The sequence below is a fragment of the Zalophus californianus genome, chromosome X, assembly GCF_009762305.2.
Source record: "Zalophus californianus isolate mZalCal1 chromosome X, mZalCal1.pri.v2, whole genome shotgun sequence".
Classification (NCBI taxonomy): domain Eukaryota; kingdom Metazoa; phylum Chordata; class Mammalia; order Carnivora; family Otariidae; genus Zalophus; species Zalophus californianus.
In genome coordinates, this window is record NC_045612.1 from 71,225,254 (window position 1) to 71,239,077 (window position 13,824).

The 13,824-nt window shown below is 41.8% G+C and overlaps 1 protein-coding gene across 12 annotated transcripts in view; it reads right to left on the reverse strand.

The window, feature by feature from the left end:
* The window catches only part of TAF1 (TATA-box binding protein associated factor 1), a 72,563-nt gene that overhangs the window by 49,125 nt on the left and 9,614 nt on the right, over positions 1-13,824 (reverse strand). For 11 of the 12 annotated variants that reach the window (XR_003522529.1, XM_027607658.1, XM_027607656.1 and 8 more), the window contains 14 exons: positions 13,038-13,214; positions 12,435-12,562; positions 12,216-12,323; positions 11,919-12,092; positions 11,082-11,255; positions 10,748-10,852; positions 8,638-8,838; positions 8,324-8,465; positions 7,825-7,955; positions 7,045-7,125; positions 2,995-3,144; positions 2,702-2,821; positions 2,187-2,362; positions 1,401-1,579 (listed from right to left, as the gene is read on the reverse strand). Coding sequence is in view for 11 of the 12 variants with exons in the window: in XM_027607658.1 (XP_027463459.1) it covers positions 1,401-1,579; positions 2,187-2,362; positions 2,702-2,821; positions 2,995-3,144; positions 7,045-7,125; positions 7,825-7,955; positions 8,324-8,465; positions 8,638-8,838; positions 10,748-10,852; positions 11,082-11,255; positions 11,919-12,092; positions 12,216-12,323; positions 12,435-12,562; positions 13,038-13,214 (2,046 nt within the window). In the remaining variant the exon portion in view is untranslated. The remainder of the gene's footprint in view (positions 1-1,400; positions 1,580-2,186; positions 2,363-2,701; positions 2,822-2,994; positions 3,145-7,044; positions 7,126-7,824; positions 7,956-8,323; positions 8,466-8,637; positions 8,839-10,747; positions 10,853-11,081; positions 11,256-11,918; positions 12,093-12,215; positions 12,324-12,434; positions 12,563-13,037; positions 13,215-13,824) is intronic. The other variant, XM_027607664.1, reaches the window with a different exon arrangement.

The window sequence follows — 13,824 nt, forward strand, 5'->3', positions numbered from 1 at the left end:
TTCCTGAGGTAGACTGGAGACCTCGAAGCTCAACGTGCCACAAAAGTACGGTTCTACTGAAAGCATTGTATGGTTCTACAGAAAGCATGAGCATCACCACCAGCCTGCAAATACACTGATTTGTCCTTTCCTGACTTCATTTTACCACTGCCACTGTTCCCATTTTTCTCAGTACGAGAAGTTCTGAAAGGAACTCAAAGAACTACATGTTTGTTAGAGGGGACAGAAAAATAGCAGATGTATCCTGATTCCTCTGAATAACAGAAGAAGAAAGTCTAAGTAGCAAGTAGTTGATGGTCACATTAAAGAAAAGCACCCAAGCACCAAAGGGGAAAAGGGCACCACAGAAACAAGCCAGAGTCTTAGGGCCTAGAGTATGTATCCCAAACCTGAACATGAATGAAGAGGAATCACCTGACACTAGATTCCAATTCAGTAGGGTTTATGGTGAGGCCTGAGAATCTGCATTTCTAACAAGCTCCCGTATGATGTGGATACTGCTGGTCTAGGACCGCCCCGGTGGAAAGGCTTTATCACGTCTTTACAAAGTAGTCAGAACACAAAATTATACAAGGCTTTTATAGAGAGCAGGAAACAAAGAAAAGGACTACAGGGAGTGAGGACAGTCATTTAAATTTCCATCTTCGGCCTTTACTCTCCCTCTCATAGTATCTACATCCAAGTTTTCGTTTGCCTGCTTGACATCTATACTGGGAAGTGTCATGGGGGACCTCAAACTCCACACATTACACCTTCCCTTCTCACACCTGCTTCTTTCTCTGGAGTTTACTATTTTAATCAATGGTACCACCATCTTTCTGGCAAGCCCGGAGTGAAATCTTAAGGTCACCTTGATTTTTTCACCTCTTTTCATGCCCAATATCCATATCCCAAACCAGTTCAGGCCTTTATCATTCCCACTCTCAACTTCTGCAAATTTTGGTTGGTGATTTTTAACTCTACTTAGGGTCTAGGACTCCTTTGGTAATCTTCTGCAAGTCACGGATCTTCTCAGAAAAGGCACGTTTGCACAGAACCTTACATATGATTTCAGAGGGTTCAAGAACAACCCCTCAAATTTATCCACGAAATCTGCTTTAAAAACTCTTAGCCTCTAGGACGAATGCCCAGAAAGCTCACTTGACGTACAGCACTGCTAGCCCCGGCTTGGACAGGCCCGATACAGACAGAGGCAGCAGTGGGTTGGCGGCATCTCTTCAATCTGGGCCCCCCAGACAAACCTCCAGTCCAGTTTGTGGTCACCTCTCTACCTCATCTACAGGCTTTTCTATACTTATCCCCTACTTCTTCTGCCTCCAGCTTTGGCTCAGTTCTTAGTCTGCGGTTATTTACACTTTTCCGATCCTTCTCTTTCTTGTCTGTGAAGCCACTACCCTCACCCAGTAGCATCCGCTGTAGTTCCTTCCGCTCCTGCTCCTCCCGCTCGCGTGACAGCTGAGAGCTGGTTTTCTTATTCTGCAACATGTTCTCAATGTTCTTTCCCATTTCTTCAAAGTCACTGTCTTCAGCTGAGCTGCTGTCTGTGTCAGTTGATAACACTTCGGTTGATGACAAAACTCTGAACAGAGAAAAAAATTTGTAACGATGTTACAAATTAAGATGAGGGGAAACATGAAAGTGTATGAAGAGCTGAAGAAATGTACTTTTAGGCAACAGTGGGAAATTGGGAAATCAACCTTAAAAAGGAATACCCAAAATCCACTAAGACATGGGGGCCTTAACAGAAAAGCTTTACGAAGTTTTCCCCGACTCGAAATAGCACAGCAACTCTTTCAGAACTCATAGAGAAAGCCTGAGAAATAAAACGGCACACTGGTAATTTTTAACAGAGCGTTACCATCCTCCCACAAAGTAAGCCTTCTGGGGAAAAAACAAAATAAAACAAAACTCACTGTCCCCTATCACCACTGTAGTAACTGCCAGGCCCAAGTAGGCCACAAAAGTTGCCATGGAACCTAGAGTACCTCTTGCCAATGCAAAACCTTTGCCAAGTTGCTCTGAAAGGAGTAGGTGTTCTAGCAGTATCGTGAACAAATACCACCCTGAAATCTCAGATACCTGACCACCTAGTCACACTATCAGGTGACCTCCTCTTCATTATAATATAGTGTCTGGGACCCCTCCCCTTTACAGCTTGGATTTTCTGCAGCACTAAAGCAACACACTTGTTCTGTAGGTCAAAGATGCGCTGACATTCCTCTTTGTAACGCTCTTGATGCTCAGCCACAGAAAACCTTGACCCACGGGCAAATTTACTCATGGGCCCCTCTCCAGAGCGCGCCTGCTCTGTGGACATTGTGCGGACTACGTCAATCACTTCCCAGCGGGACAGCTTTTTAATCTACGAGAGAGACAGACACAAACACATACAGATTTTCTGTATAGTTCTGTGTTAAATCATCAGAGATTTCAACCTAAATCATCAGAAATTTCAAAGAATAAACCAAGGCACACACTCAGAGAGCCAGACCAAAAAAAAACAACAAAAACACAATCACCCAAAGCAGGTTAAACAGAAAGCTCGGGGAAAGCTAACTCCTGAAAAAGTGCCTAAGATCCAGTGTACTACAACTTACACCACAAAATTATCCAAATAGTTCTTTGCCTCTGCTTCCTAACTTTTCCCTCTCTGTACGAAGCCCCCCTAGGAGACTCTTAAGTTTTCCTCTTCCATGCTCACCTCTTCTTCAGGCACGCCAAATTTACGTAGGAGCTGCTTGGCATTTTTCAGTGAAAGGCGACGGAGATCTGCATCTGTTCCTGTCACTGTCTTCTTCACTGGCTGAGGCTCCTTATCATCCTATCTCAAACATAAAATAGGCAAGAATCGTAATAAGCTGAACTCCTTATAGGAGGCACCTAAGCCATCCTGTCAACTTAAGTGCCAGATCCTCCAGCCCCTTTACTTTCACTCCTTAACCTCCATTTCTTCCTCCCTTGATTTTTAGTTTCTAGGATTTCAGACAGTCTCACCTTCTGCTGTGTTGGTTTGTTTGGAATCTTGACATAGGAGAATCCTTCACCACACCCTGTAGGATCTGCCACCCCAGTCACCTCCAGGAGACACTTGCCCTTCATGGCAGCAATGAAAGCCCTTGTGGTGTTCCAAGGAGCAGTGCGAACCTGAGGTATAGAAAAAGACTGAGGGCTATGGGAAGCATTTGCTCTACGTCTAGCCATACTTAGAAGGTCGGAATAATTACAGTAATGGACAATTTGATGCTTTCTTCAATTATCCACAAAGATCAACAGTTGCATAAAAAGCTGCCCAGTATTCAGCTTACTCTTCTTCCCCTCTATGGTACTTACGTTATGATATTAAACAGAAATCAAGATCTCAGCCAGTGTAAGGAGGAATATGCGGAACAGTGGTACCCTTCAGCCCCATATCCCTTGCGATATACTGAGCGTTCTCAAAGACAGTGTTGCCCCACCCTCATGATGCTCAAAGAGGTTGATGATGCATTTGACTGCCCAACTGCTCAAATGGCTTCTTTAGAATAGCCGATACATTCTATAACTAAATGATAAGCATGTTTTACAAAGTACTGGCTTTAACCCCAGGTCCATTCTACCTCTGCCACCGGTTTGGTCTGTCCTCTCCTGGGACCCTGAATAGTGTTTAATGACCCTGCAAAATAATCAGGGAATTAAGACAAGAGGAATGTGCTTGTCCACACAGACCAATTAAGAGTATACACGATTAGCTAAAAAGTGGCCAATTCGCTAATCAAGATTCAATTTCAAAGGCTATTTGACAAAATCCTTACTTTCTGAAATTCTTAGACATCTACTCATTTTTCACTCCAACCTCAAAAGAACACCACAGTGCTTCTTCACTCACTCTGTCCGACCTCATTTACAATCATTTGTTGACTTAACAGGTATTTATTGAACACCTACCACATGCCAGGGACTACTTTCCCATGGACCTCATGTTAGTGAGAAGAGACAAATAACCAACCAAATTCAATAGCACATGATCAGTGCATTGATAGGAAAGTAAAAAGTGTTACCTGTACATAAAGAAAGTAAGCATGATGAGCCACTACAGTGGGAGTGAGGGCAGGAGTCAGGGGAAGTTTCCAAGGAAATAGGTGAAGGTAAGATGGTAGAGGAGTGGCAAGAAAATGACCTAGGCAGAGGGAAAAGCAGGTGCAAAATCCTGGCAGGCAAAAGGAAGAAACCGAGGGGAACTGAATGAATTTTAGTGTGTTTGGAGCTTAGAGTACGAGATGGACAGTGACAGATGAGAGGAGATCAGAGTTATATAAAAGACCCAAACCATGTAGCACCTTGTAAATCATGAGAAGAGCTTCTTTCTAAAAAAAGTGAGGACCCAAAGGAAGTCTTTGGGCAAGAAAGTTATATGATCAGATTTTGGTTTTAAATTTTTATTTTAAAACATCATTCAACTTTTTAAAAAATGGTAGCTGGAATAATTGGACATTCATACGCAAGAAAAAGAGCCTTAATCTATACCTTGAACCCTATACAAAAATTAAAAGGGATCTGAACATAAGACCTAGAACAACAAAACTTTTAGAAGAAAACATAAAAGAAAATCTTTGCATCCTTGAGTTAGATAAAAATTTCTTAGCTACAATAGCAAAACTACAAGAAACAGAGAAAACTGACAATTTGGATTTCTGCTCTTCATAAAACACTGTTAAAACAATTAAAAGACAAGCCACAGACGGGGAGAAAATTTTCGCAAATCACATACCTGATAGAGCAGTTGGACCTAGAATATACATACAGAACTCTCAAAACTCAATGAGAAGAAAAACAAGCAACCAATTGAAAATAAAAGTGTACTAAAAAGATGAACAGACACTTGACCAAAGAAGATGTCTGGATGATAAATAAGCACATGAAAAGATGCTCAACGCCCTTAGCCACTAGGGAAATGCAAATCAAAACAGCAGTGAGAGAACATTTCCCAACTGACAGGAGGGCCACAATAATAAAAATAACAAATGTTGACAAGGATGTGGAAAAACCAGAACTCTCATACATTGCTAATAGGGATGTAAAAATAATGCAATCACTGTGGAAAATAGTCTGGTAGTTCCTGCAAATCACAGGGTGAGTTCCAAATCTGCTCCAAAATAAAGGCATGTTTTCAGTTCCCCCTGGGTCCTTTGCCTTGTGGTTGGTTGGCAAAAATCTTAGGGATGACTCAGGACATCTCATCCTGAGAGAGAGAGGTGCCGCTCTGCACATGGAAGGCTGATGAGTGGGGGAGATGGGAATGCAGGTAGCCCCTTTTATTTCTGTCCGGATGCATTACTTTAGTTCTGAGGTGTTTAGCTATCAGGACAGTCGTCTTGGTTTAGCTTTGCTTACGGTCCTGTGATATTTTCCCCCCTTGCTATTCAGTCGGAAGTTTGCCCTTTTTGATGAACAGCATCGGGAAGAGATGCGGAAGGAACGGCGGAGGATTCAAGAGCAACTTAGGCGGCTTAAGCGGAACCAGGAAAAGGAGAAGCTTAAGGGTCCTCCTGAGAAGAAGCCCAAAAAAATGAAGGAGTGTCCTGACCTAAAAGTAAATACAATGTGGCGTGCCATAGCTAACAAGGCAAAGGAAGAAAGCATACCTCCGCCCTTAGCTTTTGGCGTCTTCCCTAACTGGGAATGAGGGCAGTATTGTGGAAAGCTAGTTTGAATGGGTGTGGCTGCTCAGGTAGCGACAACCTAATCTGGTGCCATCGGGTGTCATTTTATACTTCATCCGTCGGAAATATTTTCCTATATAACTCACAATGGATCAAAGACCTAAGTATAAGAATTAAAAATATAAAACTCTTAGAAGAAAACATAGAGGAAAAACCATGACACTGGTTTTGGCAATGATTTCTTGGATATGGAATGAAAAGCACAAGCAACGAAAGTAAAATTAGATACACTGGACTATATCTCAATTAAAAACTTCTCTGCATCAAAGGACACAACAGAATGAAAAGGCAACCTATGGGAGAAAATATTTGCACAGCATGTATCTGATGAGAGATTAATATCCAGAATTTATAAAGAACTCCTACAACTCAACAACGAAAACCAAATAACCCGATTCAAAAATAAGCAAAGGACTTGAATAGACCTTTCTCAGAAGAAGATATACAAATGTCCAGTAAGTACACGAAAAGATGGCTCAACATCACTAATCATTAGGGAAATGTAAATCAAAACCACAGTGAGATACCACCTCACAACCATTAGAATGGCTACTATCAAAAAAATAGTAAGTGTTGGCAAGAGTGTGGAGAAATTGAAATTCTTATATACCATTGATAGGAACGTAAAATGCTGCAGCTGCTTTGAAGAAAGTTAAGTATGGAGTTTGCTCAAAAAACTAAAAATAGAACTACCATGTGATCCAGTAATCCACTTCTGGGTATATATACAAAAGGACAGAAAACAGAATCTTGAAGAGAGATCTGCATACCCATGTTCACAGCAGCACTACTCACAATATCAAGAGGTAGAAGCAACCCAAATGTCCATCGGTGGATGAATGGATAAACGAAATGTAGTATATACACACAGTGGAATGTTATTCAGCCTTAAAAAGGAAGGAAATTCTGATATATGCTACAACATGCATGAACTTTGAGGATATCATGCTGGATAAAACAAACCAGTCACATAAAAACAATACTGTATGATTCCACTTAGGGGAAGTACCTAGAGTAGTAAAATTCATAGAGACAGAAAATAGAATGGTGGTTGCAGAGGCTGGGGGAGGAAGAAATGGGGACTTGTCATTTAATGGGTAATAGAGTTTCAGTTTTGCAAGACGAAAAGAGTTCTCACGGGGCACCTGGGTGGCTCAGTCGTTAAGCGTTTGCCTTCGGCTCAGGTCATGATCCCAGGACCCTGGGATCGAGCCCCACATCGGGCTCCCTGCTCCGCGGGAAGCCTGCTTCTCCCTCTCCCACTCCCCCTGCTTGTGTTCCCTCTCTCGCTATGTCTCTGTCAAATAAATGAAATCTTTAAAAAAAAATTAGTGTAAAGCCTTACCTCATCATCAATCTTCATCTGGAAATCTTCCTCATTTTCTTCTTCTGGAGCAAAAAAGGACTTCTCACCATAGCCAGCATCCTGGAAGAGCACAAATCTAAGCGTTAACCAATCAATAAATCAGAAAACACAAAGTACAAGTTTCATTAAGTACCAAGTACAGAATATCAAAGTACACTTTTGCATAGAGAATGGATTCTGTAAAGTCTTCACTGTCTCTGTCACCACTCTACATCCGTAGGCTATCAGAAGATACATTACATTTCAGAGAACTTGCCAGCTGATAATATGGATAGTTAAGGACCATAAAGGAAGCTAAGTAGAGATGCTCATTACCGCAGACTCATTAACTCAGTGGTGTAGCTGCACTATCTCAGCCCGGCTAGATCTTTCCTGTTTGGGCCTGAGAAGGATATTGTGCTTCTCTATAGCACATGTCCAGCACCATCACCTCTGCCCTCCTGGAAGGCTATGGAAAACAACCTTGAAGTATTTGCCCTGTTTACACACCTGTCTTGTAAAGAACACAGTTTAAAGTCACCACCCAAATGGATGAAACAATATGCCCTAAGTCCCTCATTAAGCCTTCCCACTGACACTTAGCTATGCTGTAGTTTTCCTCCGAACCAACATACACAGAGTACCTCAGAGCTTGAATTTTTAAGTAACCGGTTAATAATCTAGTAACCATTGTTTCTAAGCCAGTGAGGACAGTCTTCATCCTCAGCTCTCTGAAACAAACCCACGCGCACAGGCAGCGCCTAAGAGGAAGGTGTTCACCTTCAGTCGCTGCTCTGCGGCTATCATGCTATAATAAGCACAGCACTGCTCTGGAGACACCATAGCTCTGATCTCCTCTTCAGTTGGTAAACGAAAATCAGACTTCAACACCCACCAGTTTGAGTCCATCCCTAGAAAAAGTAGAGAGAATGAGACCATTCTGCATTCCAAAGGCCCTTCCACTGACAGCAACAAGGATAACAAACCGAGACTGAACCACACGATGTCCCAGAAGGTCTAGCCACAGTTAGCCTGACTGCCAAAGAAAACCCCTGCTGCTAGGTTTCCTGCACTTCATGACATCCAACATACAATGAATTTCCTGGCAGGCACAAATCAAAACGCAATCAGAGCCTCCATAATTAGATTTACTACTTCCCTCTTTTGATGACTATCAATTTCTAAATCTGTGAGCTGTATGTTTATCCTTTCATTGAAAGCCATAATCCCTTTCTTAGAAAGAGACAGAGAGAACAAATAATTAGTCACAAGTGATAACCTGTGCGTTTGAAGTCAGCGCAGAGCTTTAGCCTCTTCCGGATGCTACTTTCTGAGTGAGAAGGAAAGGCTTTTTTTATATCTTCCATTCGGATCCGCCGTGGCCGATCTTTACTCTTCCAGAAGAGGCGGTAAATAAAAACCTGCCCAACAAACCGAATGTTTTTCATTTGGCAAAACAGAGGACAAAAGTGCTCGCCAGGGCTCCTTCCCCTGCTAAGCCCCTATGTATTTTTATCTTTCCTGATGTGCCCCCAAATCCACAATACTCTGTTATGTGCATCCTGACCCACCTCCCTATTCTGACATTCTTACCTGGAGAAAGTCTCGAATATGTGTATTAGCCCTTTTGGAGTTGGGCCCAGGAACTTCAAACAAGGGGCACTGCTGGCCGACCACAAAAATATCCACTAATTCCCGAATATAGTAACCTTGTCTTGTCCGAATGATAAGGAAGTCAGTTTCTGGCATCTTATGAAGGTAAATTGGGGCACGAAAAAGATTGTTCTCAAATGCCTAACAAAGGTAAAAACACAAAAGTTATATACAGAGAAGTCCTAGGAAATTTAGTCAACTAAGGAGGAGAAAGGAAAATCAAGCTTGTTTGCTCTCCCATCCCCATGATGCCATCTAAAACCTATCCAGTAATATAAACAAACTGGAATATGGAATGTCAAACAGGATTAGAAAGTAAATTTTTACCCACTGGCTACTTTTTTGAGTCAGTAGTAGGGAAAACTACAGGATTTGGATTCAGATGACACTGACTCTGCTACTCACTGTATGACGTCAGATTAGTTATTTAATATCTCTGAGCTTAACTGTCCTCATCTACAAAATAGAGATACTTTAAAATGCCTATACCTTGTAGGATTGCTAGGATTACATATGAAAATGACTCTGTAAACTAACAAGTAGTATATTACCACCTTAGGCCCAGCATAGCTCCTGACAGAATATAGGTAACACCAAAACATTTGTTAAATAAATTAATAAAATGACAAAACCAAAACTAATGGGAGTAGAAAGTATGCTAGAAAAGACAGACTAAACACACAGGACAGGAACATTTAAGCTTAAGTAGCAGCCAGATAGCAACCAATCAAGCCTGTGATTCGAAAGAAAGACTTCTCGGAAAATCAAAGGAGGACAGAAAGAAAGAAAACCTTCAATATATGGATGTGGATAGAAAATTCTAAGTGTGGGGGGGAAAAAAGAAAATTTTAAGTGTGAAATGGGGAGAAAAACAATTACAGAAGATAAAAGAGGATTTTTTTTTAAAGATTTTATTTATTTATTTGACAGAGAGCGGGGGAGAGAGTGAGAGAAAGCACAAGCAGGGGGAGCAGCAGAGGGAGAGGGAGAAGAGGACTCCCCACTGAGCAGGGAGCCTGATGTAATGCGGGGCTCAATCCCAGGACCCCCGGGATCATGACCTGAGCCGAAGGCAGACGCTTAACCAATTGAGCCACCCAGGCGCCCCGATAAAAAAGAATCTTTAAGAGACTATAAAAGTAGCCACGACAGAAAGTTATAGGGAGAGGAAGGCCAGGAACAGTCTAAAGAGCCTTTGGGAGAGTAAGCAATACTAGTAATAGAATACACTAGCTGTACGAAGAGGAAAAGTGGTTAAGACTACCAAGAGAAATGGAGGACAAAAAACAAGGTAGGAGAGTGCTAGAGATGTCCTCACATCATTCGTGCACCTCTGTACTTCCCTTTAACACAACATGTAAAAGCTCTGTCATCAGAAGGCCTCTCTACACCCATCAGAACAAAATGGGGGGGGGTGGGAAACACTTTACTATGGCTAAGGACTGTAAATGGCATGGTTCAGGTGTGCTTTAGTATCTCAAAATGATCATGACTAATACAATGAAAATATACCAATTCTGCAGATACAAATTACTCATTAGTTAACTACAGTAAATTATTAATCCCAGGTTGACTTCCGTATGCCACCCAGATGTTTCTGGACTTCTTACCAGTGTGTGTTTTCCAAAAACTATTTCAAATTTAGTTTACAAATAACCTTATTAGGAGCCAGTTTTAATAAAAAGATCAAAAGAAAATCTGGAGGGCGCCTGGGTGGCTCAGATGGTTAAGCGTCTGCCTTCGGCTCAGGTCATGATCCCAGGGTCCTGGGATCGAGTCCCGCATCGGGCTCCCTGCTCAGCAGTGAGCCTGCTTCTCCCTCTGCTTCTCTCTCTCTGTCTCTCATGAATAAATAAAATCTTAAAAAAAAAAAACTTAAAAAAAAAAGAAAATTTGGAGATTATAATCATTTGGGGATTATACTGGTCCTCCCCATACTTGATATATAAATAGTACCTCAATCAACTAGAATTGGTTCTTTCTGGGCTCACTAGCTCCTCACCTGTCAAGTTCCTTAGGAAAGAGTTGTTAACAGGAAAGAATCCCTCACCTGCAGTAACTGGCCAGGATGGAGAGAGCCCAGGAAGGGAGATGTATGGCAGTAAACAGTTTCTCCATATTTACAATCTGGGGCTCCAGGATCTTTTCCAGGTTTCTAGAAGGAACACAGAAGACCCAGTTACTATCACAGACTAGAATCAATAAACCTACACAAAATATTCCTTGAGCATAGCATTTTAGTAATATTACTAACTACAAAAAAGATATCATTTTTTTCTCCCAAAAAACTTACAGCATAAAAAAGACAAAATATATGTTCGCAGACTATTGCTGAATATGTAATGACAACTATATTAATAACAAATGTTTTCTCAGACACTCACCCGCTTATAGTAGTTTTTTATCTTGGTTGCCATGCCAACCTGCATCATTAATGGTCCATTTTCCTCACTGTATTCTGCAAGAATAAGATCTCCATCTTTGCCTGTGAGGTCCTGAGGTGTGCGCATAAAAAACATCTCTCCACCACCAGAAGCTTGTCTCTCTTGTTCTCTCATCTGCCCAGAACAAAGAGAATACAGTTCAGCTCCTGACAGGACAAGAACTGCAAACTGATGTTCATTCTGAGACTATGACACCAAAAATGATTTTGTCTTGCCTTTTTTTTAAACTTCATTGTAAAAACTTTCAACCATGAAGTTGACACTACAAACACTTACTATCCCACCACCTAGATATACCTTTGTATCTTACATTATTTGTTTTATCTAAAATTATCTCTACAGATTTTGCTGAATCATTTTTTAAAGATTTTATTTATTTGACAGAGAGAGAAGGTGCGTGCACAAGCAGGGGGAGCGGCAGGCAGAGGGAGAGAAGCAGGCTCTCTGCTGAGCAGGGAGCCCGATGCAGGGCTCAATCCCAGAACCCTGGGATCATGACCTGAGCCGAAGGCAGACGCTTAACCGACTGAGCCACCAGGCGCCCCCTGAATCATTTTTGAAAGCTGCAGTCATCATGACACTTCACCCTTAAGTATTTTCACATGCATCCCCTAAGAATAAGGATATTCTCCTAAATAACTTTAACAACATTCCATCTGAGAAAAAAGTAATTCCCTAATATCATCGATATTAGTATCATGTCTGTTTCCCCAATTTGTACTCTACCGTCTTTTACAGCTGTTTTTTCTTTTTTTTCTAAACAGAGTTCAGTCATACCTTAGCCTTCTTTTTGATGTGTTTTAGCAAGGGCTGGACTGAGTGGGGACCTGGCTGAGAGAGTGCCCCGAAGGAGTACTTCTTCAGAGGTGGGCGATGGAACTGCCGAAGTTTGATGGGCCCCATATGGGTAGGAAAGAAGGGCTGCCTTAATTCCACAGCAGGAATCGAGTGCTAAGACAGGAAATACAGGGTTCAAATTAAATACTATCTCCAGCCTAGGCAAGATTTACCCATATCCTCCATCAAAACAAGGCAGTGGTTCCCATCCATCACAGAAAAAAATGCTACCTTTACCTGGATAATATTTCCTCCAAAGGTGCCTCGAAGACCCTGCTGCTTAGGGTAGTAATATTCATCATTGGAGAGATTCCATGGATCTTTCACTTCTGGCTGAGACATGTTCTAATGATGAGACATCAAAGAGGTATCAAATAAATTTTAGTCAGACTACCCTTCTCCATTACCTTTCTCTGTTCTTCTAAATACCCTGGGGTCCCTTCTCCCTCCGCAGACCTGCTGTGGTTCCTCTTTGATGACCCCTGTTTTCCCTAACAGAATTCGACTCTTCTTCAGAGATGATTCCTTCTTACTTTCCTTGGAGGGGGAGTTGGAGGTGGCCTCTTCCTTTTCATCAGGAATTTCTAAGGATGAAACAAAAGTCACTCTGGAGATACTATCCCTGAAGATTCACCTTCCCAACAGATATCTTTGCACTTCCTAACCAGATCTCTCATCCCACCCCAGACCACTTCTAGTAGATGATTCAAACAAACTACACTCCTGGAATCTCAAAGGTACTACTTTTCAATATTCCTACATTATGAGTTTTCCCTAAGCAAAACAGAAATACTAGAAACAGCCACAACTTTGCTTTCTCAACTGCTACCTAAAAGTTCTAGTCTTTTTATTTATTTTTAAAAGTAGGCTCCACACCCAATGTGAGGCTGGAACTCACGACCCTGAGATCAAAGAGTCACCTCTCCACTGAATGAGCCAGCCAGGCGCCCCCGAGAAGCTTCTAGTCTTGACCTTCCCAACTTTTCTGATCTCCTCGTCCCTTGACATTAGCAGCAAGCTGTCAATTAGAGAAGGAACACTGGTCCGACAATACCATACCCAAAATGAGGTTCTCATCATTGGGATCAAGTGTCAAAACAGGAGGTTCCAACAGCCGGGGCATGGCCTGAGCATCCCAAATGATATTGTCCTCCCAGCGCCCATACACCAGCTCCTCATTGTCAATAGGAAAGATAGAGTACCAAGGCTTGTCATCATCCAGGGTGGCTGCAAAACCTACTCAAAAGAGGAGGAAACACTCAATAAGAGACAAAACACTATGCCCCCTTTTTTTTTTTTAAGATTTATTTATTTATTTGACAGAGAGAGAGACAGCGAGAGAGGAAACACAAGCAGGGTGAGCGGGAGAGGGAGAAGCAGGCTTCCTGCGGAGCAGGGAGCCCAATGCGGGGCTCGATCCCAGGACCCTGTGATCATGACCTGAACCAAAGGCAGACGCTTAACGATGGAGCCACCCAGGCGCCCCAACTATGCCCCTTTCAATCATGATTCCAGCAAAGGGAAAAGGAGCAAATGTTAGTAAAAAGTTATTCATGCGGCTACTGAAAAGGAGACTAGTGTACACAGTGTATTTCTCCCTTTAAAAATAGTTGCAGACAAAATGTTCACTGCAATATTTTTCATAAGACTCAAAATTTAAACAGCTAAGTGTGTTTAATAAGGGACTGGCTAAAGAAATCATGGTAATAAATAATATGGTAAAATATACTAACAATAAATGGTAATTTAGATATATATAAAAAATACAATAACTATTGGTAAATGATGAAAACATCCATATAAGAATACAATGCAACCAGCAAAGCTTTTAGATAGAACAAGAGAA